General features: G+C 48.3%; 1 protein-coding gene across 2 annotated transcripts; it reads right to left on the bottom strand.

The window, feature by feature from the left end:
• Positions 1-53: 53 nt before the first annotated feature.
• Positions 54-22,957, bottom strand: IRF8 (interferon regulatory factor 8). 2 transcript variants are annotated; one of them, XM_075008771.1, is made up of 9 exons: positions 22,873-22,957; positions 15,156-15,330; positions 11,675-11,858; positions 9,842-9,930; positions 9,141-9,252; positions 7,824-7,871; positions 5,318-5,692; positions 3,295-3,410; positions 54-1,327 (listed from the first exon to the last, which is right to left on the bottom strand). In XM_075008771.1, exons 2-9 carry the CDS (start codon positions 15,327-15,329, stop codon positions 1,148-1,150), a joined length of 1,278 nt encoding a protein of 425 aa, XP_074864872.1. In that variant the 5' UTR covers position 15,330; positions 22,873-22,957; the 3' UTR covers positions 54-1,147. The 2 variants fall into 2 exon arrangements, with proteins under 2 accessions (XP_074864872.1, XP_074864871.1); XM_075008770.1 differs by having other exon boundaries at positions 7,824-7,874.
• Between the last annotated feature and the right edge of the window lie 1,371 nt (positions 22,958-24,328).

Genomic DNA, 24,328 nt, shown 5'->3' on the forward strand with positions numbered 1-24,328 from the left:
CATGGATACCACTGTCATTCTGACACTAAAGATGAATGGAGATAAAACGAGATACAAAATAGAGCACTTTATTTGCAAGATACAAATTACAAAATCGATTAAAATCAGGCATAAAATAAATACATCGCCAAGCAGAGACACATGCGCCGTACTGGCTTTCGGCTTTCCATTGTAAGGCACACAACCCCATCGCGCAAAAATTCACATTCCCTAGTTGCATACGCACAAAAAGCAAGAGGACGTCTGTTAGTCGCGCTGAGCAGACACACATCGAGCAGGCACCCACGAATCATGGGCATGTGCATTTTTGAGGCTAAAGCCAACTAAACAACAACTTTTTCCTACAAACTTAAAGCTATATTTTGTATTTCCCTATGTCTAACGCAATTGAAATGCTAGTTTCCTATATTTGATATTTACAAATAATTTGGGAATTTATTTCCAAAGAGCAAAATACTTCAATTTACAAAAAAAAACTCAATCATAAAAGCAAACAAGAAGTTACATCAGGAGTTGATCCTTTGGAAGCAGAAGGACACTTGCTCTAAAAAGTCTCCATCGTTTTCTACCGTCAGGGGTATTGCAAACTCTGTTTAGAAGTCAGTGGTAGGACTTAATCCCTGGTAACATTCCAATAGGTTTCGGCATTTAAAATCTGTCACAAGATTCCGTTCTTTCCAAAGTGAGGTTTCAGAAAAGAGGATGAAAACTGTCAGCAGCTCCTCAGCACTTGTAAGTCATCATAGCTCCATGTCCTACAACTAAGCTGTACATTCCCTCCCAAGTGTCACAGACACTTAGAAGAGGTGATCTCAGACAACCCCAATGCACTGTATTAGTATTACCGATCTTTCTAGTCGCTCTCCCACACCACTCAAGAACCTTTCCTCGTCTATTTGCTGTTGGCACTAGATGAAGACAAAGGATGGTACAAAAGCCACCCAAGTCAATAAACTGCAGCCAGAATTGTGCAGTCTGGTCTAGTTCCTTTGCTCACAAATGAAAATCTTAATCGCTCTGTTAATTTTAAACAACAACAAAGAACAGACCTAGATTCTCAGTCAATGTTTTCTACTGAGGAATTCAACCAGCACTGGGACCAACCAACGTCTAAACTGACCCTACCATTGTTTGTTCTGAAAAGCACTCAGACAGTGATCTGTTGATTTTCTCTGTTAAACTGAGGTCTTTGGTGTGTCTGCCAGACATCTGGTAAGATCCTGAATACTTGGTCATGTTGAGCATCTTCAGCTACTGGAAGCATTGGGCTGTTGTTGTAGTTCTTTGCTGCCTCTTCCACCAGCTGTCTAATGCACAGCTGCTCAACCTACGGTAGAAGGGAAGACCAGCAAGGTGTTTGAATAAGATGAGAACACGATCTACATCTTCCTCCAACTTCTCCCAACCATACATACACCCATTACTTCATAAACACTCTTGTAGGAGTGTACAAGATACCATCAGAACAGTACATCAGATACCACAAGGAAGAGAAGGGTCCAAATGCACAGAAAGATGCTGAAGGGTAGCCCTGTGCTTATGGTACTGGTCTTGGATTCAGTTCCTGCATGGCTTTGAGCAAGTCACTAGCCCATTTGTCCTCCTCTTTTCTCTAGTTAAATTGTACGATCTTCAGGGCACTGAACATCTGTGTGGCCAAGTGGGGTGTGAGGATTTTACTCCCTTGGTGAGTTTGCAGGTGTTTCTTACTGTTCTGTAGCAACCCAAGGTGTGTGCCTCAGTTTCCCTAGGCACAACATCAGTGCATAGTGTTGATGGCCCTCCCTGTGCTTTGTAACCTAGGCAACCAGGTGATGCCTTTCTTCCCCGGGAAACAGGACAAAGGAGTGAGGAGGGGCCTGGCTGGTTTGAATCAGAACTGGTCAGTTAAGTGGAAAGTCTTGTCTGGCTGGAGTGGCAGGAAGGAGGCCAGGGCCCCGGGTCAGGGACCCCCTCTCCCCACAAGACAGAGTGTACTGATGGCTTCTGGTTTCTGTGCTGACAAGTCTGTTCCACGCTGTGTCCCTGTCGACTAATAACCCTCCTGTTCTCCCTGCTGAGTGAGAGTCACATCTGGCTACAGATGAGGGCAGGGCCTGGGGACCCCCACACTTCATGACAGTCTGTCTACGAAGCTTAACCCAGTGGGGCTCTAATCTCAATTGGAAAGAGCAGCAGAGAGCCATTTAAACATGCATCCCCTCACTGGCCCTCTTGTTCACCTCTCAGGAGCTCTGCCTCACCATCCAGCCCTTCCAACTCCGAGTGAGCGGTGCATGGGATTGCCACAGCACCACTCAAGTTTGGCAGGGGGGCTGGCATCACAACAGATGGATGTCTGGGCCAAAACTGAGCTCATGGTGTTGCAAACAGCCACACGGGAGGTCACCACACCGGTTGGGCCATGACTCAGCTTGGAGCCACCTGCTCTGTGGCCTGTGTTGAGTGGGTAATCTAGGCTGTGCTACACTACGCATAACATGGTGACTGTATCTGGACGTCATCCACACAAGAAGCCAAAGATGTGTCGAACTTACAGGCGTGGTGGTCCTGAATTTCTTACTGGCTTTCAACAAAGCCATTCGGGTGTAATAAACTAGGCTTAATTTACCACCAGTGTTTTTCCTACTACTTCTTCTATCGTCTCTGTGCTGTAAGATTTTACATGCAGATTATCCACTACGCTCAAGTTCATTCACCCCTTACACCTGCTTCTCTGAATGACTCCCCCTTCCAGCTGGTAACAACTAATCAGTAGCAAGGATTTATCTGATAGTGGCCTAGAAGGGAGGAGTGGCAGGTCAGAAAAAGGTCACCAAACTCAGGTGCCTGGTGCATAGTCATTTGCTAAATACTTTTTTAATTACACAAAGCACAAGAAAAAAAATATAGAGGGGAAGGGAGGAAAAAAAACCCTCATTTCTGCTTAATGTATGGCCAAATTTTTAAAACCAGTAGTCTGTGTAGTTCTGTGCTTAATTTGCTCATCTAATCTACATGATTAGATGAGCAATTTAGGGATTTGTGTGTGCAAATGAAGAAAATTAAGTGGCTGCCTGGGTGCCTAATGGCTAACTTGTGTAAGCAAATACCCATTTTAAATATGCAATTGACACACATACGCAAACCAGTTAGGTTCCTATCTTGCATGAACCCCAATCCCTCCGAGGCTGGTAACATCCGCCTCGGCATATTTAGAGACAGAAACCCGACAGTCCTGGGGCTGCATTTCTGAGCTGTCAGAGAACGAAGGAGAAGCTCATACCGCCGTGGTGGCTCACGAATGCACCTTACCTGTACAAGGATTAATTTACTGCGCAACGGGACCGTGTCTGGAAACTCTTCACCAAAGCACAGCAGGACTCTGCTCTCAGGGAAACGGCCTTGATTGCAATAGAACTGTTGCAGCTCTAACAGGAGAAAAATGGATGGTTGGAAAGGGTGCAAGCAAGCGACTGCAGTGTGACAGGAGCACACGCAGCTGCAGCAGGCGGCTTATTCACCTGCAGGGAGAAGTGTGGACATGCCCCTCTGCAGTAGGTGTTGTATGCAAATCCACACCAGCACCTGCAGCCAGCACCGCAGGCATGGCTGCGAAAGGTATTTAGCTTGTCTTGCAAGAGAAAATGAAGGGGTGGTTAAAAATCCCACTGCAGGAAATCCTCATTAAAGTCCTGTACAAGACATACAGTGGAGTGCCCGGCTGCTCTACCTGTTCTGGCTGTACTGCTTCTGTAGCCATTTAGTCTGAAAAGTCAACAGCCTGGGTCCAGAGCTGTCAGCTGCTCTGAGTCTGGCAAGAGCAGTTCCCATTCCTTTACTTGGGGTTCTCAGACGGTGGGTCAGGATCCCAAAGCAGGTCTCCACTGCTTTTTAATGGGGCCACAGGGGCTGGTTTAGAATTGCTGGGGCCCAAAGCTGCAGCTGCAGCCCGACCTCCCAGGGACGAAGACAAAGTTCGAGGGTTTCATCCCTGAGTAGCAAAGCTCAGGATACAGGGAAGTGGGGCTCGGTCTATGCCCCTGGACTCCAGGCAGCGGGGTTTGGGTGGGCTCAGACTCCAGCCCCATTGCTGGGGTAGTGTAGTAGTTTTTGTTGTCAGAAAGAATCACGGTGCATTGAAGTCTGAGAGTCCTGCTCACACACGAATGCTTCAGGAGACTGACTGGGCTGCAACTTCTCCCCGCTGGCCAAACTTCTCTCAGACTTTTTGCTTGCTGAGGTCTCCCCCCAACACACGCACCATAAAAACTCCGCAGCCCACTTGTGCCTCATCTGGGTTTCCATATATAAAAGCCCAGCCGATTACAGGGAGCAGCAAGCAGGGCTGCTGCCCAGGGCCCCATGCCACAGGGCGCTTGCCCCCTACAGAAGAGTTGCTCAGGCTTTGGCTTCATTCTCACAAGGCAGAGCTCAGGCCTGAGATTCCAATGCGAGCCTGGCCTGGCAGCCTCCCTGAAACCTGTTTGGGGCCCCCACGGCACCCTGGGCTCATGGCTGAGAGTTGTTGATCTAGCACCATTAGAGGAGGAGCGATTAAAGATCTTCTTGTCCCACCGCAGGGAAGTCCACCGACACGCCTTGTCCCCTGAGGGGAAACACTTGGCCTTGTATTAAAATGTATTAACAGCTTAAGTGTCACCAGAGCGCATTTAGGATGTGACATTGTGCTGGTTAGACTTTTCATGTAGGCTGTTGCTCGCGCCCCCGCTTGCCGTAAAACGCTGCCATGGGGGTTTTATGCAATCCCCAGCTGCCACAGGGCACATGGGAGAAGCCACAGCGCTTGGCGGAGGGGATGCTGCTGTGTGTATAAGTGTTTGCAAGGACGGACCAACTAAATAAGCATTCCTGGGCCAGATCCTGAGCTGGTGTTAATCAGCCTCGGTTCGCTGACTTCAAAAAGAGAAAGACTGGTCCAGTGGCTAGGCCACTACTATGGAACTTAGGAAACCCAGATGAAATTCCCTGCTCTGCCACAGATTTCCTCTTTGACCTTGGGTGGGTCACTCTTCCGTGGCTCAGCTCCCCAAGGCCCCACCTCACATAAGTGCAATGAGGATAAATACAGCCAAGACTGCAAAGTGCTCAGACAGTATGGGAACAGGAGACCATGTGAGTGCCTTTAAAACAGCCCTCCGCCCGAGATGATTTACACTAGCTGAGGATCTGACCCTACCAGTACAGGAGATGCAGACCCCACCCCAGGTGACAGGGCTCTGCCTGTGTGCTGGAGCTCGAGGACAACAAGGGGGGGTCAGGAAATTCCACTGCAATGAAGAGGGTGGGTCAAGAGAGGGGAGAACGTTCCACAAACCTCGGACAAACTGGTTGTGGTCAAATATCTTGACCACCTCATCCCGGTCCAGCTTGTTGGGCTTGTCCTTGTACAACATGTTGTTCCCGCTCCAGAAGACTCTCCCCTGGCAGAGCCTCTTGATGAAGATCCCTTGCTTGTTGCTATGCAGGAGAACCCCTCGTTCCAGGTGCCCAAAGAGCTTCTTGGTGATCTGCTTCTGGCGCTCGTTCTGGATGACATCGGTGGAAGGGAACCGCACGTGCTCCAGGCTGTCAGGGCTGCACAGCTTGTCACAGTGGCTCAGGGAAAGTCGGCAGCCTTCCTGGTAAGAGGTAGTTGTCTGGCCAACCATCTTCCCTCCATAAAAGAAACTGACCACCATCTGGGAGTATGCTGCAGGGAGAGATGCCCGCACGTGGCCAGTCAGAGGGGGCAGCTAAACCCTTCCACAGCTCCACCCACTGCTGCAGGAAAAGCCACCCGATATCACAAGAGAGCAAAGCACCACTTAAGCTCTGGAGCCCATGAAACACTTGCTGTATCTAACTCCAAAGCAGTGAATGGTAAGAGGCAGCCTCACTGCTCTCTGGGGCCAGAATCAGGACAGGTCACCCAGCTCGATGAGCAGAGCTCCCTCAGCAAGCACTACATTTAACGGGAGTGGGGCCAGGTCTACACTAGACATTAAAGTTGATTACAGATACACAATTCTAGCTATGGCAACTGCATAGCTGGAATTGACTTATCTACAATCGACTTGCCTGGCCGTCCTCACAGAGGGAGATGGATGGGAGGAACTCCCATCGAACTCCCTTACTCCTTGCAATATCGATACTTTGATTTCACGTGTCCTTACTAGGCACACGAAATAGAACCCAGGGTGATTGACCCTGACCAGATCAATCTTCCATGTAATAAAGACAAACCCCAGATGCTTCCTCCCTGACCCTCTCAGAATTTCCACTGGGGACATTTATTTTTGGCACAGTTTCAGCATGCTCTCTAGCATGCGATATTTTACCCTCTCAAGCCGCCAGAGCTCCACGCATCTATCTTCCCCTGACTAGCCTAGTGAGGTAGGTGGATCTAACCAGCTTTACCAGTTACCCCGCTAGGTAGAACCTGCCACAGCAGAATGGTTTGCAAAATGTGATGACACAGGTCAGCTTACTTGGCCCTGATCACAGGCACCAGGCTCCTTCCCCCTCTCGCCGGGCACTGGAGACAGACAGGGCCAGGTACTTTTTGCCATAGCTGGTTAGGGGAAGATTCCAACACCCTTCCTTATCTTGATGATTTCCTCACTCCATCATCAGCCCCTTGCATAACTCAGGCGAGCACTCAGCCAGGGGAGTAACATCAGTATTAACTGCCCCTTGGACGTGCCTCACAGGCCATTGTTCATTACCCAAGGAGCCAGCATCCTGGCACAGCCTCCATCCGAGCAGACTGTGCTCCTCATGCCCTCTGTGAAGCCAACGTAAAGCAGTCTTTGACCCAGACAGCTACTTTATGCTGCTGAGGGGGTGAGCTGGAACCTTCCACCAACTAACTCTCAACCTGTAAGGCACCTCTTAGACTTTGTCACTTGATAACTTACGATATTGTAACCTTGATAACTATACTGTATATAGTTATATTGTAACCTTGATAACTTATTATATTGCCTTAAGCATTTGCCTTTGCTACCGCTGCTGAAACTTGCCCTTCCAATCATGCTGTTTGTTATCTCACCAACCTGTTAAGTCTCTGTCAAACGCCTCTACTGGTGCAAAGCAGATTTGCCACAGATAAACAATCTGCACAGTGGATTTGCAACCAAGAGCCAGGTCCTCAGCTGTGCCAAGCCAAGTACTGACAGCCCCTTGGCAGGGACAGCAAATGAGGCTTAACGACCCCTTTACGTGCCTCTTCTCCAATCCTGGAGGCAGCCAGGGGCCAGTTTGCTCCCCAGCACAAGCCAGACCAGTCTTGAGGTTGCTCTACGTGGTGCTAACTATGACAGCTATCCTGGACAGAGCACAAAATCTGGCATGCTCTGGGACAGCTTTTGGCATCTCTTCAACACCTGGTAAGGGCTGGAGGCACTCGCATAGAGCTGGCTAGGATGGCCTCATGCCACACGGGGACTTCCCTATGCCCAGGGAATCCCCGGCTGGCTCTTCCCGCCCACATTGCGTGTTGCTGGAGCAGCGCAAAGGCATGACTTCATTGGTCAGGATCTGGCTGCCACCCAGACACCTGATTCTCTGCTATTGCTTTAATCCCGTCACCTGGGTGCATGGAACAGAGCGGTGGCTTAAGAAGTCAGAGTGTTTCTGAGCACTAAGCCCTAAGCGGCCCGTTACGACAGCTCTGCCATTTTTAATGATTATGTTCTGTGTGAGCTTGAACAAGGCCACGACGGCAGCAAAGCCAGGGCCTGCCGGCAGGTGCAACATGAGCAACACCTTACGAAATACCGATGGAAGGCGCAGCATGTAACTAAGCATGGCAGCATGCAAAGGGATGGAACTTCCAGTACCTGAATGCAGTGGTTCATAGCTGCAGTACCCGTTCATCAGGGGCAGACCTGCTGCAGGAGAAGAAGAAAAGTTATATTTGTGCATAAAGTTCTGACACGAGCACATGGACCTCCTGAAAAACGACATCAACCACACCATCAGGGGCTCATTCACCTGCACATCTACTAATGTACTACATGCCATCATGTGCCTGCAATGCCCTTCTGCCATACACACTAGCCAAACTGGACAGTCTCTACATAAAAGAATAAATGGACACAAATCAGATAGCAGGAACGGTAACGTACAAAAACCTCAAGGAAAACACTTGAGTCTCCCTGAACACTCAGTAACAGATTTTAAAGTAGCCATCCTGCAACAAAAAGCTTGAAAAACAGACTGCAAAGAGAAACGGGAGAGCTGCAATTCATCTGCAAATTTCACACCATCAGCCAAGGATTGAACAGATGCTGGAAGTGGCTGGCCCACTACAAAAGCAGCTTCTCCTCTCAGTGTTCACATCTCCACATTAGCTGCTGATAATCAGCCACATCCTCCATGACTGAATCCACCTTGCCAACTCTGGCCCTCCTCTTGACTGGGACTCCCTCCTTTTCATGAGCCTGTAAATTTAGATCCTCCTCTCATCCATCTGATGAAGCGGGTATTTGCCCACGAAAGCTTATGCTCCAAAATATCTGTTAGTCTATAAGGTGCCACAGGACTTCTTGTTGTTTTGGAAAAATGCAATGACACAATGCCTTCTCATTTCACTGCTCTGATGTTTTCTCTCAAACACTAAATTCTTCCCTTCAATATCATCCTTATCTCTACACGTTGCATGGGAGAAGAACCCCACCACCACCCCTCCAAAGAGCCTAGCCCTCATCAGTGGCTCCCTTCCCATGGCAAATGAGCAGAGAGATAACTGGGATTCCCAACGTGGGAGCTAGGATGGTAAAGACCCCATCTCACTAAAGTCAGCCACCATCCTTGCAAGGAGGACATGCACCTTATTCTTTAGCTCTGCAGCTTGTGAATGTATGCAGAGCTGGAGAGAACCCCCTGACAAATTACTGAAAGGTGGTGGTCATAACAAGTGCCATTGCAAAGACCATTCACAGAGAGATCTAAATGTGACGTATGGTGATATTTTAGACATTCTTAACAAACTTTTTCTTCCAACAAAATAAATCCTCCACAAGCATCAAAAATACAGACAGTTATTCAGAGATGACCCCAAATAGCTTTGGCCATCCTGTTTGTGTCCCCGAGGGATTACCCAATCAAACTAGACATGGTTCTACAAGTCCTGCATATGTTTCTTAGTTTCTTACCAGGGCTAGATTGTGGCATCCACCAGTCTGATGTTGGAGGGTTTCTACAGTTGTCCTGAGGTGGGGAAGGGCTTCTCTTTATCATACCAAGGTATTCGTCTACACAAGGGGACTGAAGACAGAAAATCAATTCAATCACCCAGGCAACAACAAGGAGGTCAAGGAATATTACCATTTCAGGTAATCAACATCCTATCAAGGACAGTCAATATCATATTGCATCAATTAATCTTCTAACCATCTTCACCTGCAGTAATACAAGCAAACATACTGGAGCAGCAGAGATACCATTACACTGGTGATCTCTTCCACTCTATGAGTGATTAGAAACATGGGCCTTGGACTTCATGGGTACACTGAGAGCAGAATTCTGCCGACCAATTTTGCATCACTATAAAGGGAAACAGACGCAAAATTCTGCCCCTCTGGTGAAACTCGTATTAACTATATGTGAATCCAAGACGAACTGAAATGACAAGCAACCACTGCAGGTCTGTGAATGGTGTTACATGAACGAATATAACTAGCATATGGAAAACAGGAAGATTTGTTCTTCTAGCACCAGTGATATCAAAATGCAGTTCTCTCTGGCTGCTTGGCGCTATCGCTAGAAAAATGCAATCTGCAATTTCATGGATAAACTTTACCATCACTAGCTCTTCCAATCAAAGACAGATCTCTTCACTTCAACAGTTACTTACTTCTTTTATTAGATCATCTATTGCACAAGGACTGCAGTCCATGTCAGCGACTTCATTCAAGCTGCCTCCATTGGCTATACCTGCTTTGCCTGGGAAGAAAGACAAGGAATCAACACCCAACCAGACACTGCGTCATACCGGTGCAAGGATCTGAGAAGGAGACAGACCATATAGTATGCAAAAGAAGGCTCTGTGATGGGGGTGACTTGCTTTTGGGAATTTTTTACCACTGTTAAAATAAAGAAACCTTCATGGGCTCTTACCTCTTCCTGAGACACATGGGGAATTTCACGTGACGATGTACCACTCTAGAGCCCACCTGTCTGTTTGGAATTGTGCACCTCCTTGTGCCTGCAACTGTGAACCTTCCCCTTCCCAGGGAAATCAATAGGAGTTTTCTCAGAGCAAGGCCTAAAGGGCTGAGCCCAGGGAGTTGCACAGGTGTGAATAAGACCAAATCCAGAAAAGCGCCACGGCTCTTCTGGGGCTGCGGACAATTTTTCTGACCGGTCTGGAGGAAATGGAGACTTTTTGACTCCTGCCAAAGCACAGTTCTGAACTGCTGAAGGGAACATGGAATACAATTTGAATAATGCTTATAACAAGTGTACAGAAATATAAAGCCTTTGTGTAAATGAAGTTTTCAGAGACCGAGATGCTAAAGGCAGATTTCCTGACAACCAGATTTTGCATACTTTTTTTTCAAAAAGCACAAACAGAACCACAAATAAAAATAAACTTAGCCCAGCTGAAACCAGACCGGACACCACACCAACAAATGTTCTCTGTTACTATCGTCGCTGCTTTTACTGCTGGGCAGTGCAGGAAGGGTTAGTCTACTTCCCCAGCAGCTGTACAGATTGAAACCGGTTAGCAAGGGACACCAGGACTGAATTTATGCCCCAAAGCACATCGAAACCCTTCACTGAGACAGACTTCAGGGCTGATTCTGATCTCAGCCCTGATTTGCCCCAAAAGGACTCCTTTGACTTTAGTGGCATCGTGCTAGGTTTATGCTGGTGTCAGTGGGAACAGGATCAGAACTTCTGATCCAGACGGCCATGGAGTATTGTCAGTGAATGTCTCAGGCAGCAGGCTCAGTTGTTTGGTGTTTTACTCAAAGGGAATCGTGTCACCCACACAGGTAGCTGTGTGATGACACCCCAGGAAGGAGGGTGAATATCAAATTTTCCACATGGGAGTTTTCCCCAGCTCCTTTGTTCGCCTTCCCAGGGAACAAGAGCTTGATGGCCTGGGTTTCCAGTGGATCTGCACATGCAGGTCCCAGGCATCTGCCGTGCGGTGTCCCTCTCCACCTCCCCAGCAGCCTGCTTCCTGCCAAGCATTTCTGTGCTAAGGGGCAACCCCAGAATCCTCCCGGACAAGGATTCTCCAGTCCATGTGGTTACAGAAAAGTGAAAACAGTTTAAAGCTACATTAACTTTCTCCATGTGGGTTTGAGGGAAATAAGACACATGGCCTCCTGTCCTCTCCTCTCCCAACCCCTTGATCTCCCACATCTGCCCTCTGCCTGCCTATCCCCAGCTGTGAATCCCTACCCCACAGACCTAGGAAAGAGTGGGACAGTGTCACAGAGGTGCATCATGTGATCAAAGCTGCTGAGCTAGAGGCTACAGTCTACTCAGTGGACAGAGGGATGTGGACACACAGGAACCGCAGCTCGGGCTCTGAACACATGGCAAAGCCGGTGTAAGTCTGTCTTCTCGCACTGCTTTAATAACCAGACACAACCGCTCTTCTCCGACAAAGCCCTCCAATGCTCGGCAGGTAGGGGGCTGCTGACCGAGTCACTGTGTTTATCAGGACACTTACATTTCTGCTCCTCTTCTGGGACGATCCTGTACACTTTGTATGGCTCCGAGATGTCCAGCTGGGACCTGTCCGTCACCTCCTCAAAGTCCGGGCTCTTGTTCAGAGCACAGCGCAGCCTTGTCTTCCAAGTGGCTGGCTCAGCTTTGTCCCCTTCTTTAAACTTCCCTTTGAAAACGGCCCAAGCCTGAGACACGAGAGAAAAGCGGCCCCTGAGCTGAAGAACCAGCTTCCAAATGAGAACTTCTGGTTTATGGGGTTTAGTCATTTCATTTTTCGGGGGGGAGGGTTATTTTTAGCAGGTTGCAATTTTTCTGCCAAAAAGACACAAAATCCGTGAGCTCTGGGGCTATTGCTATACACAGCAATGAGCAACTTCTTGGTAATGCGCTTACACAGTGCTTTAATGTAGTAGAGGCTGAACCTCCCTAGTCCAGCACGCTCTTATCTGGTAACATCCATAGTCGGGCATGATTTTAATTCGCCAAATATCCACTTACCATAGGTGTGGCCAGGTTTTCTGTGGTCCCATAAAGTTTGTTTATAGCCCCCAGTCCTGGTTTTCAGCATTCTGTGCTGTTGTTTAGCTGTAATTTACCCCTAAATGTTGGTAATGTGCTAGACAATATTGACCACCTGTAGTTCAGCAAATTGTCTTGTTTGGTGCCAGTCAGGTCCCAAGGGTGCTGGATGAGAGAGGTTCAACCTGTACCCTTTCAAACACCACCACATTAAAGCGCATCAGGGACCACGTGGACCAATTAGTGTACAGCACATTAATGGACTTTACAAACCATGACCCCACAGCCTGCATTGCTGCGCCATGTAGACAAGCCTGTAGATCTAAGTAGCCTTTTCCAAGGTTTAGCACCTAAATGTCAATTTCATTGTCTTTTGATCAGTTAAAGGCTAAAATTGGAAGCCTGGTTTATAACTTCGGGGGCAAATCTCACATTTCTTCCTCAAGGCCATTTCCTCATGTCCTCCGCCAGCGACGCTCCCAGTGACTTCCACCACAGAGTTAACCACCTCTCATGGGTAGTTGCCTGGTCCCCTTCCCTGAAGGGTCTCAGCTCCTTCACTGGGTTTATCCTCTGCTACAACACTGCTGGCAAGCAGAGAAGAGCTGCTATCCAATTCTTGCCAATGGGAAACTAAGGCACAGAGACGCACTCCTGTGATGACCTTGGGCAAGTATATTGGAGGTGGGAATTGAATCCTCATCTCCTGGGTCACAGTCCTAACTACAATCCTTCACACTGAATCACAAAGAGCCCGATTCTCCAAAGCACTACAGCCATCATTTAAACCCACGTCAAATGCTTCCCACTCAGAGTTCACTTTTCCCAGGAATAGTGTTCCACCATCATTTTGCGGAGGTGGCAAAGAATGCTCGAGGCATAAGGCGTGAGAAAATCTGGCCCACAACATCAGCACACTTGTGAGTCAGAGCTTACAAAGAAGGAAGCTGCAATAAGTTTTAATCAAGTTTTCAAAAAAAAAAACACAACAAAAAACCTCTTGTCTCAAAATCTGGCAACAAACCAAGATGGGAGACTATTGCATGCAAATAGCTCGGATGGTGCCACTCACGCGCAGGATGTGAAATTCTTTTCTTTACAGAATTTTGCACAGATTGTGACTTACACAGTTTGCCACAGTTCACAATTGGCTTTTTAACTACCTCATCATAATGGGAAAGCAAGTGAGAGATGTGGGGAGAGTGTTAAGCTTTGCATTCATTGGTGTGTCCCAGCTTTATACAAGTCTAAACAATCTGGTTGCTCAATACTCTTGCTCACAGAAGATATGATTTCCAAAAAAATGTATTTGCAATTAACACAATTGTGCTCCACATAATAACAGTAATGGGTTTTTTAATTGCTTCTGCACAGCAGGTGCACAAGAGTGCATTCATTCTTGGAGATCACATCCACAATATCAAGTGTTTTTAAATAGTTATCCCTCAAGTCGGGTGTGATTGCTTCAGTGTCATTGCAGAGGAGAGAGTGCTGTCAAGTTGACACAGCTCAGAAGTGAGATCAGGAGATTTGGTTTCTAATCTCTGCTTGCTTTCTGGCATGCTGCTTAACGTTGGACAAGTCACTTCCCTGCTCTGTGCCTCAGTTTCTCCATCTGTGCAATGGGAATAATGATACTGACTTCCTTTATGGAGCACTTTCAGATCTACCTAAGAGCTAGATGTTTTTATTATTGTCACAGTACAGTGAAAATCCATGTCTAGGGACATTGGAAAGAGTTTGTCAGCACAGTGACTCACAACAGAATGTGCACACCTTGATTTGGAAAACAATATTAAATTAGCAGGCTTGACCTGTTTGGAACAGTTTTGGTGTGCCATAAAGTATTTCTTTAGGCTTTGCTCTTGAGGACACTTGACAGAAATCATTGGGACCTTAAGCAGTGAGTAAAGCTGTGCACATCCATAAGCATTTGCAGGATAGGGGCTGTAACCTTGCTTATAGATAAAAGTTTGTGGTAAAAAAACCACAAGTTACATGGGGCTTGCGCTCCTACAACCACCGTGTAACTCACATTTTCACACAAGTCCAGATGGGAAGCCAAGAACCAGGCTGCTGCTTGGTTCCCAACTCCCCGCTGCCTGTGGGACCCAGGAAACTGACCAGCCCACTGGCTGTTTCTCCCTGCCTTCCCCCAGCTGCATGGCTGTCAGCCTGACAGCAGCACCACTGGGCGAAGGCAGGGAAAAGGGGTTCTTAGAGCAGCCTCAAGTTGTGCTTAACTCACGTTAAAGTGAGTTGCACGCAGCTTGAATCCACGTATTTTGAGGGTTTACTGTAACTATTCACCATAAAAACCAGGAAAAGACCAGTTAGTACCACCAATATAATCTGAATTCAATATCTTGGTCTTTTTCAACTCAGAAGCCATAAAATCCTGAAAAGTCGGAGACTCACTGGGTCAAATTCTGCTTTTACCCCTGTCCAGCCTCAAAGCAGCCAGCAGGGCTACGCAGGATGTCTGAGCTAGATCTCACCTACTGCCACAGGAAAGCCGCTCTACCAGGACCCCCATCACTGTAAGTGATTTCATCTCTGGAGAGAAGTGGATCTTTGCAAACCCTAGTTTTCCATCAAACTGCAATTCTGATGGAAAATGTTAAACCAGGCCTATCGAGCAGTGCTAGCTCTGGGAACTGGGAACTGGGAGGCGATGTATGAGTAATGCCCAAAGACTTTATTTTAAAGGAGGATTGCAGCTCTAGGCAATCCTCGCTGGAAAAAAAATCATGCATGGATGGAAGTCTGTTTTACTGCCAAAAATAGAAGCCGTCTGAGCATTTTCTGCAAAGTCAGTGGGACTCAAGGGCACTTGGCAATTCCCCAGAGGTCTAAAGACTCACGGTCAGCGGCAGTGCAGGAAGGTGATGGGCCCAGTACATGCAACAAATGACAAGGACGCGTGAGCAGCGTTAAGCAAAGAGATGCAGTCTTGAAGATACCTTGAAGATAGAAGCATCCACCTCCTGGTTGTAATCCTGTTTCCCAGCATGCTTCCATGGGATGCGGAACATGCTTTTCTCTTCGTTTTCCCAGATCAGTCCTGGGTACATGGCGCTGTCGATCTGTTCAATCAGCCACTGCCTGAGCCGTCTTCCGCTGTTCCTGTCACACATCCTGCAAGGGAAATTTGCAGGACCCGTTAAATGCCTCTGTGCAACTGCACCACTGGCACACACTGAAATCGGGCAAAATGTTCTTCTGTACAGTGAACAGAAATCAGGAATCAGCAGCAATTGGAAATGTGGGTTAGAGGATAAGCACCACTGGCCAAGGCAACTGTCATTTTCTATCTCTTATACATGGTCTGTACTTAACAGACAATATACAGGGATGTCAAAATGTTCAGATTATTGTGCACACATAACCAATACCAAAACTATTAAATGCCCCCAGGATCTGCAGCAGACAGCCCATTATAAATTACTATTAATAGCAATAAATAAATAGTAACTACCATGCAAGGATCTCAAAGCTCACTACTATTATCCCCATTTTACAGCTAAAGAAACTGAGACACTGTGAGAGATTAGCAGGTCTACGCTACACCAGAAAGTTGGTCTTAGCTATGCAATTCCAGTGACGACAATTGTGTAGCTGGAATCGACGTATCTAAGATCGATTTATCAGGCCGTCCACATAGAGGGAGATCAACGGGAGAGTTTCTCCCATTGACCTCCCTTATTCCCGGTGAGAATGAGGAGTACCAGGGTCATCTGTTGAGCTCTGATGGTTCAATTTAGCATGTCCCCACAAGGGACATGCTCAATAAATCAAACCCCAGAAGATTGACCCTGATCGGCTAAATCATCCAGTAAGTAGAGACATACCCTAAGTGACTGGCCCTACTGTTCACACTGGATTGAAATCTGCTTTCAAGGCTGTTTTAGGTCAAGGAGTAGCTTTTTGTTTTGTGCTTGTACAGTGCCTAGCACAATGGGACCCTGGTCCAGTGCTATCACGATACCCCTAAGCAAATAAGGGAAAGAGCACAATTTAGATGGACATCAAGACCCAACCTCTACTTTCAGTTACACTGGTGTAAATGCACTAACTCCACTGATTCACAGGGAGAGAATATTTTGTACCCAGGAGCAGAATCTGGCCTGCAGTTGCTGGAACAGCTGTCGGCATCTGCTTGTAAATCGGGGCGTGGAAGACCCAAAGAAATTAATCAAATAGACATTTAATAAAAACAGTAATGTTAACCACAGCCTCTGTACGTCTCTGGCAGTGCCCCTCTTGGAAAATAACTTCCTGTACCCCCCAGTGTAGAGCATTCCTCCCAAACTCCAAGCGCATCTCTACATCCTACGCCCAGGCAGCAGAGCTTGAGGAAAGCCATGAAAAGGTTGCTTTGCACCAAATCATCTCTTGGAGTGCAAGTGACTTAAACATCTCACAGGTACTGTCCTGTCACAGCTCGCCCTGCTCTGGAGGAGGGAGGGTTTCACAGCAGGTGGTGTTGTGATAGGACAGTACCTGTAAGAAATTTAAGTGGGGGGTGAAATGTGGGGGACTCGGGGCAGAGGGTTGGGGGTGTGAGGGGTGCAGGAGTCAGGGCTGGGGGTGTGGAGGCTGCTGGAATTGGGGTTGGGGTTGGGATGTATGAGGGGCTCAGGGCACAAGGCTGGATATGGGGGGGAGGAGTCCGGGGAGAGCCTGGGTGTGAGGCGGGCTCATGGCAGAGGGCTGGAGGTGGGTAGGTGGGTGGGGTATATGTGGGAGGGGCTCAGGGCAGGGGGCTGGAGGTGGGTGAGGTGGGCTGCATGTGTAGGGTGGAGCGCAGGATGGGTGGCTCAGAACTGGGGGCAGTCTCTATTGGTGACCCTGCCCTGCATTGCTCCTGTTCCCCGACAAACTGAAGCTGTGGAGGCAGCGCTATGAGGCACAGGAAGGGAGCTAAGGAGGGGCAGGTACTGCAGCACCCCTGGGACCCTGAACCAGTGCCTGGTCTCCCGGCTGCCAGCCCCACACGCCCAGGGCTTTCCAGGCAGCCTTTGCTCCCAGCCTCGACTTTGGTCGGTTGGGGGAGAGAAAAGGACAAGACTGACACCCTGCCCCCAGCCAGCCACTGTCTTAGCAGTGCTCCATACACCATGGTGCACCAGCTCACTTGCACCTTTGTTTGCCATTCAGCTGCCAGCCACCAGCACAACAACAGCTGGAAATCCCCGCTAGGGCCAAGCATCTGCCAAGCTGACTGAACATTGGTCTTGCAAACATTCCAACGCAACAGATGATTCCCCCCCCCCCATTTGTTTAGGTGAAAAATTCCTCACACCGTGCTGGATGCCTGCCTAACAGCAGTCTAATAAAAACGATGAAAGTGACCCAATTAACTGATTTACACTCTCAGGAGCACGGCGGGCGGGGAGGGGGGAAGCCTCATTCGAATCCATGTTGCCATAGTAACAAAAAGCACGTCGTATTCTGTTGGTTTCTGCGGATTGCTACCATCGCCTTTGGCTCTGAAGGGCCGGAGCCTGAGTGGATGCAATTCCACTGACTTAAAACAGAGTGGTGTTTACTTTCACCAGCTGAAGAGCTTACACATTACATGAGCTATTCACTGGCTACAGTGACACTGGAGAGTTTTGTTGACCGAGCCCCAGTTTTGTCAAGAACACTGGCAGAGCATCCATACACACACACCATGCGTTTTGTCTCTCGTACGTGACAGGAAAGGACCTGAAATTTAAGTCACTTTCACCCCAAGAGATGACTTGGTGCAAAGCCGCCTTTTCATGGCACTTGTCAAGCTCTGGGGCAAGGCGCACAGGCTGTGTTTGGCGCTGAGGAGGAATGCTCTACACAGGGGATACAGGGAGCTATTTTCCAAGAGGGACACTGCCAACAGGAGACAGCACTTTCACCGACCACCTTCTGCCTCCCCCAGATGAGGACGAGCGCCTTTGGCAACAGAGTCCGTCGACAAAAAGCGGGGTGGATGCTAGAGAGGGGGCGGCCAGGACGCTGGCCAGCCCTGTCTGCTGCGCTTCCAGTCTGCCGTTGTGTCGACAGAGCGGACGGCCACGCTCTGACCGGGTTTTGTCGGAAAACCTCTTCCGACAGAAACGTCTGTTGACAGACGCTTCTAGTGCAGGGATTCCCAACCTATGGGTCGGGACCCAAACCTGGGTTGCTGTTAGATTTTCTAGGGTCGATAGCTGGGTGGCTCTGAGCCACCTGTGGCTCTTTCAGGAGTCATCTGCCATTCCCACCATTGTAACCGCTCACTCCTCTGGCCTCCAGTCCCTGCCCTGCTGTGCTAAAGTGGAACTCAGTGTAACTGGTTTAACAGCCAGCAGGATGGATCCGGCTGTTAAACCAATTAAATGGAGTTCCAATTCAGCGTGGCAGGGCAGAGAACTGCCCATACTGCAGGTGTGGGAAGGAAGTGGGAGGGCTGGGGGAGCCGTGTGGCGGCAACGGCCCAGCAAAGGAGCAGCAGGGGGCAGCAGAGCCACTGGGGTGAGGTAGTTGAGGGGGCGTTTTGGGTTTTAAGCCTGAGGGCAGGAGGGGAGCGAGGGGGAGGGGCAAATCAAGATTTATAAAAAAAAATTTCCCAGGGAAGAAACCCCCCCTGCTTTGAATGGTCGTGGGTCACAAAGTCGCAGTGAATTGTCAAAATAGGTCCCCCTCTCGAAAAGGTTGGCAACCACTGACCCAGTGTAACTGTAGCCACGGTGTATAAGAGCTAGGGCCTATGGGGCCTGATGCTACCGTCCCTCATACCAGTAAAGCTCCAGGGGGCTTAGTGGAGTTATTCCTGGAGTGAGAACATAAAGTCTATCAAGTTTGCTCTGAAGTCTATTTAGTAACTTGATATGCTCCATAGGTTAGCGTTTCTTGGAATAATGCAGGTTGAACTTCTCCAATCCGGAACTCTCTTGGCCAACAACCTCCGTAATCCTGCATGATTTTAGTTAGCCGGATGACCACTTCCTATCCTTCCTCCCTGCCTAAACTCCATTACCTACCCCTGCCACTTGGGCGGAGCTTGGAATGCGGCACCGAGCTATTTATACCTACACGAACGTACAGGAAAATGCAGTTAGCATTTCAGAGAATCATCTAATTATAGTGCATTCAGCCTCGCTAGAGTTCAAAACCAAGAATTTCCCCTAGTCACAGGGCCTCTTGTTGTAGCTCAGCAGATTTAATCTGCATCGTGTTGAAAAAGCTGGAGTTCTCTGCCTGTGTGTAATTTTATTCCATTTTGGCTTTAAGTCAGTTCAGCTATGTTTTAGGGCCTGATCCTTACTCGGACACTTAGTGCTGTTGATTTCAGCGAGATGCCTCATGTAAGCAGGATCAGGGTCTTTGTTGCAAGAGAACAGGTGTATGGACTATTTGAATTTCTAAAGCTGTTTTTGCACAACGCAAACTAGGTAAAAAAGTCTAATTTTATACCATTATGCAAGCTGGTCTTGGGCATGCTGGTAACAAGCATGAGTTGAAAAGCACCAGTAGGCACACACCCAACTAAGTTTAACAAGAGCTGTGTTTCATCATAGCCCACAACTGTAGTCAACAGGAATTGTGCCCAGATGGCCCAAGGAAATCCATTCCCACTTTATGCATGGATGGCCTACCTTCCAAACAGGGATTTCAAGTGGGTTTTGTGGACCCAACCTAAGAGTTTCCTTCATAGGTGCTGGAACTCAAAGTGCAGCACTCCCTGACCTGAAGTGGTTTCTATTATATAGAGGATTTACAGTAGTCATTATACAGAGGCTCAGGAGTTCTCAGAACCCCCACTCTACAAATTGTTCCTACACCCCACTTCCTCTGAGTGATAAGTTATTTATTTCATTGTCCAAATCCTCACACTCAGGGCACTGTGCAAAAATTCAGGTAACAGATTCAGAGCCAGAACACTGTCAAAGGAAGAGCGGGCATGATTCTACAGCAGCATGATACTGACCACAAAGGGCCTGACTAGCTAAGGAGCAGCAATACTCCAACCAGTGCTAGAAAGTAGGTTCAAAGGACCTGAGGCTGCAGAAGGATGGGTTTGAGAATGGATCATCCAAACCAATGTTTGCACTGGCTGGTTGGTTCTTTTTGGTGATGTCACTTTTGTGCAACATCTCCCAGCGGTGGGAGGCCCCAAGGACTTCATCGCTACAAATAAATGTGTATTGTGAATAATCCCAAGCCTTAGTCTAACTTCCCCCACCCACCATGCTTCCTGATTTCAGCCACTCATTTTTTCCAGTGGTTTAAAGGTGTTTTTATCCTGTTGGACACTAATGAGCAGACCATTTTCTGTTCCAGGAGGCGCTGCAGACCATGATTTATTGATTGCCAGGATGCCCCTCCCAGCATTTTTCTCCCTGGCCTCCTCACCAGAGCTGAATGCAGCCTTAACAGCAGCACAAGGGTTCAGACTACTGGTCAATTTTCAGTGTTCCTTCCCCTTTTAGAAGCATGGGAAGTGGTATTTTTTTTCACCCCAGTCCCATTTCCAGTTCTGTAGAGGCCCTAAACAGTTTAATTATTAGGAAGTCCACAGCAAGCTCCAAAACCATCTAAATTATGGTTTGTTGGTTCATTCCTCTGAAAAAGGAACCATAGTAACATGGAAGACAAACTATGTAATCAGTCAAAAGAGCATATGTACACATTTCTCTGCCGTCTCTGAATTACTCAGTGATACACAAGCAAATTCTTCTCTTTGAAAATAAACTGTTCATGTGGCAACTTGTCTTTTGTAAATGTTTATTAGCGATCAATGTTACTAATATGACAAGGCTCCAAGTGACTTTTTTGCTTCATTTACAAGGTCCAATTTAACCCACACCAGCAAGGATATACTCATGGAACTGTAACCCCTATTCTCTAATGAATCCTAGTGTTCATAAATACTGTCCATGTTATTCCAGATTCCCTGACGCTTTGGCTTGGCTTCCACACCCTGTAAAGCCATGCACGCTCTGATTGATGTTTTGGGCATAAATGATGCAAAACTTAGAGTTTAACAGAAGTGGGTTTGTGGCATGTCTGGCCCCAGGTGGACTGGATATCCCTTGCAAAATGCAGGGACAATGGGACTTATTAAAGACTGAGTGCACACATGACATGAGAATGGTTTAGCCTTTTGTACATTTAGCTCAAGCTTTTACCATACAATTTTTTGTGTCCCTATTACCCCAGCGCCAAAAAGAGGCCACCATATCTATAGCCTCACTGAATAAAGAGAAGATCAGCTCCATTTGGTCATTCTTTCATATGGTTTGGGGGCAAGGGATAGCAACAGAGCTCTGATAGCACTATTTATTCAGCCCAGACTCCTATGAAAGTTAGCCAGAGTTCTGTGTAATTAGAGGATGCCCTGAACAGACCCCATAACCTGTGTCTACTGCTAAATGTTCCTATTCCTATTTTGTGCTCAGGTGGGATTCATAACAGAGCAGTTAGAACAAGAAGGCTTTAGTGTACTGCATAGGAAAAAGAAAATGGTCAAAGGGGGTCAGACCAAAGGGCCATTTTGCCCTGTATCTTGTCCTCTGATCGTGGCCACTGCCAGAAGGAATAAAGAGAAAAGGACGAGTATCAAGTGATCCATTCCCTGGCAGCTTCTGGCAGCCATAGGGTTAGGGACACCAGGAGTATAGGGTGTCCCTGATCATCTTGGCTCACAGCTGCTGATGGAATCCTTCACTGGGCAGAAGCCCTCCAGAGCCCTTCCCAAGCACCAGTTACCCTCACAGTGTGTATTGGGGCCAGTGTTTTTTTGTAGGCAGAGACCTAAGGCAAGAGAGTTTCCAAACTTTCCGAGGTCCAGCTTCTCCATTACTGCATGAAACCACTCATGAGACAGTACCAGGATCAGATGGTGAGTCATATTTGTTGGGTTTTTGCTTCAAGTTAACAGAGAGCTTTAGAATCATAGGACTGGAAAGGACCTTGAGAGGCCGTCCAGTGCAGTTCCCTGCACTCGTGACAGGACCAAGCACCATCTAGACCATCCCTGACAGCTGTTTGTCCACCTGCTCTTTACAATCTCCAGTGACAGAGATTCCACACCCTCCCTAGGAAATATACTCCAGTGTTTAACCACCCTGACCGTTTTCCCCAATATCCAACCTAAACATGAGTCCCTCACTACAATTTCAGCCCATCCTTCTTGCCCTATCGTTGCTTTTCCTCCAATTATCCGCAACTATCCTTCTCCACACCACCACTGAGGAATCACTGATACATTTATTGTCAACACAACAGGCGGCTGCTTGCTAATGAAATCGGCTCCCGGGACGCGAGCCGCGCAGCACTCCACATCAGTACTGATCTTTTCTGATCTCTGTATGGAGATGTGAACTCCATGCTTTCATTTAAAGCGAGGTGAAAATGCAGTGGCAGACGGCACGAGGGAGTTTAGCGCTGGCCCGCGTGAGGCAGCAACGTGCCACTTCCAAAGTTTAAACCTCACCTGCAAAGAAGCTGTTGTTGCCAAGAAATAAAAAGCGCCTCAAAGCGGGGCAGATTATATTTGCAAATGCAAACGTTAGCCAATGCCTTTAAAAAGAAGAGGCAAAGCTTAGCAAAGTTCTTGGGCTAACGCACCACCTGGGGTTCGCCCGCCCCACATACCAGCGACCATGCAGCTGCAAATTGCTCTGCTCGCAGGAGGAAGAGGTGAAATGCAGATACCTGCTATTGGTTTGTAGAATGTGCCTTGCGCCCCGCTCGCTGCTGCTCGCCCAGATGTGCCCCGCGGATGCACGCAGCTGGCGGGCTCCGCGCTCACCGATCGCAGCCCAGAAAGGGAGAAGACAGACACTTCCCCGCCCCTTCCCCGCATTTATTAAAAAATAAGGAGGAGGGTCGGCGATAGCCCGCCTCCAGTAGCCTGGCAGCCAATGGACGGAGCGGAAAGCCTCCGGTTAGCCAATACAAAAAAGGCACAAGGGAGCGCCTTCTTCTAAGCCTTTCTTTTCCGAGAAATCAGGCTACGCTACCGGGGCTCAAGGGGGGTGCAAGGCGCTGGAGCCTCGTCTCCTGGGTCAAGGTTCCATTCCCGGGTCAACGTTCCATCCCCCGGGGAGTTAGCCCAGGTCAGCGTTCCATTCCCCGGTCAACGTTCCATCCCCCGGGAGCTCGTCTGGGTCGACCTTCCATCGCCCGGGAGCTCGCCCGGGTCAATGTACCATCGCCCGGGAACTCGCCCGTACCCCGACTCCTCGCCCACACGGAGCGCAGGGCTGCAGAGCAGTAGGGTCCTATCCTCCCGACCCCTCCCAGCCCGGCTTTCATGACTAGTCCCGTTCCAAGGCTGTATGAGGACGGACCGGAAGCCAAACTCTGTTCAGTGTCTGGGAGCCGAGCGAGAGGATGGGAGCGCAAGGAGGGGATTTCTCGTCGAAATTCAGATTTCGCTGCAAAGCTGCTCCCGCTTTGCAGCATGGCTGGGAATTTCCTAGAGCGCGTCCGGACACCATGTGTCTGGGAGAGGGACTGTAGGGCGGTGGGTTCGGCTCGCCTGTGTTGCCCAGTTTTCTGCCGCTAACGGCAGCTCCGTTGCACAATCAGCCGCTCTCATTTGCAGACTCCAGTTCAAGCGCTGAGACGGGAAAGAAGGAACACGCAGAGCTATCGCCCAGCAAACAGGTTAACACGTAGGAAAGGAAATGAGATGGGGACGATCTCATAGCGCGGACGCTTTTTCTGGTTAGCTCCTGCGGCAGCGCTGGGACTTTTCTCTGGAATGCAACAATATCCCAAGAGAAAAAGATGGAAAGCTCCACTCTGTGAATCATCTAAAACTTAAACCTGACAAATCCCAGGGGCATGATCTTGTAGCAACAGATCCTGCATTGACTGGAAAATAGACTCCACATGATCTACACATTGCGTCCCTCGTTTGCAGGATTTGTAAGCACTGTGTAATTAGTAAACTGTAAAGCATTTCCTGAGGAATTCTGAAAATGTAGACCCCTTAGAAACCAAAGCAGCAGCAATTTAGCACTTTAAAGACGAGCAAAATGAATTATTCAGTGATGAGCTTTCGTGGGACAGACCCACTTCATCAGATCTGTCCCACGAAAGCTCATCACCGAATAAATCATTTGGTTAGCCTTCAAAGCGCTACATTGCTGCTGCGTTGTTT

The sequence above is a fragment of the Carettochelys insculpta genome, chromosome 14 (assembly GCF_033958435.1).
Source record: "Carettochelys insculpta isolate YL-2023 chromosome 14, ASM3395843v1, whole genome shotgun sequence".
NCBI lineage: Eukaryota > Metazoa > Chordata > Testudines > Carettochelyidae > Carettochelys > Carettochelys insculpta.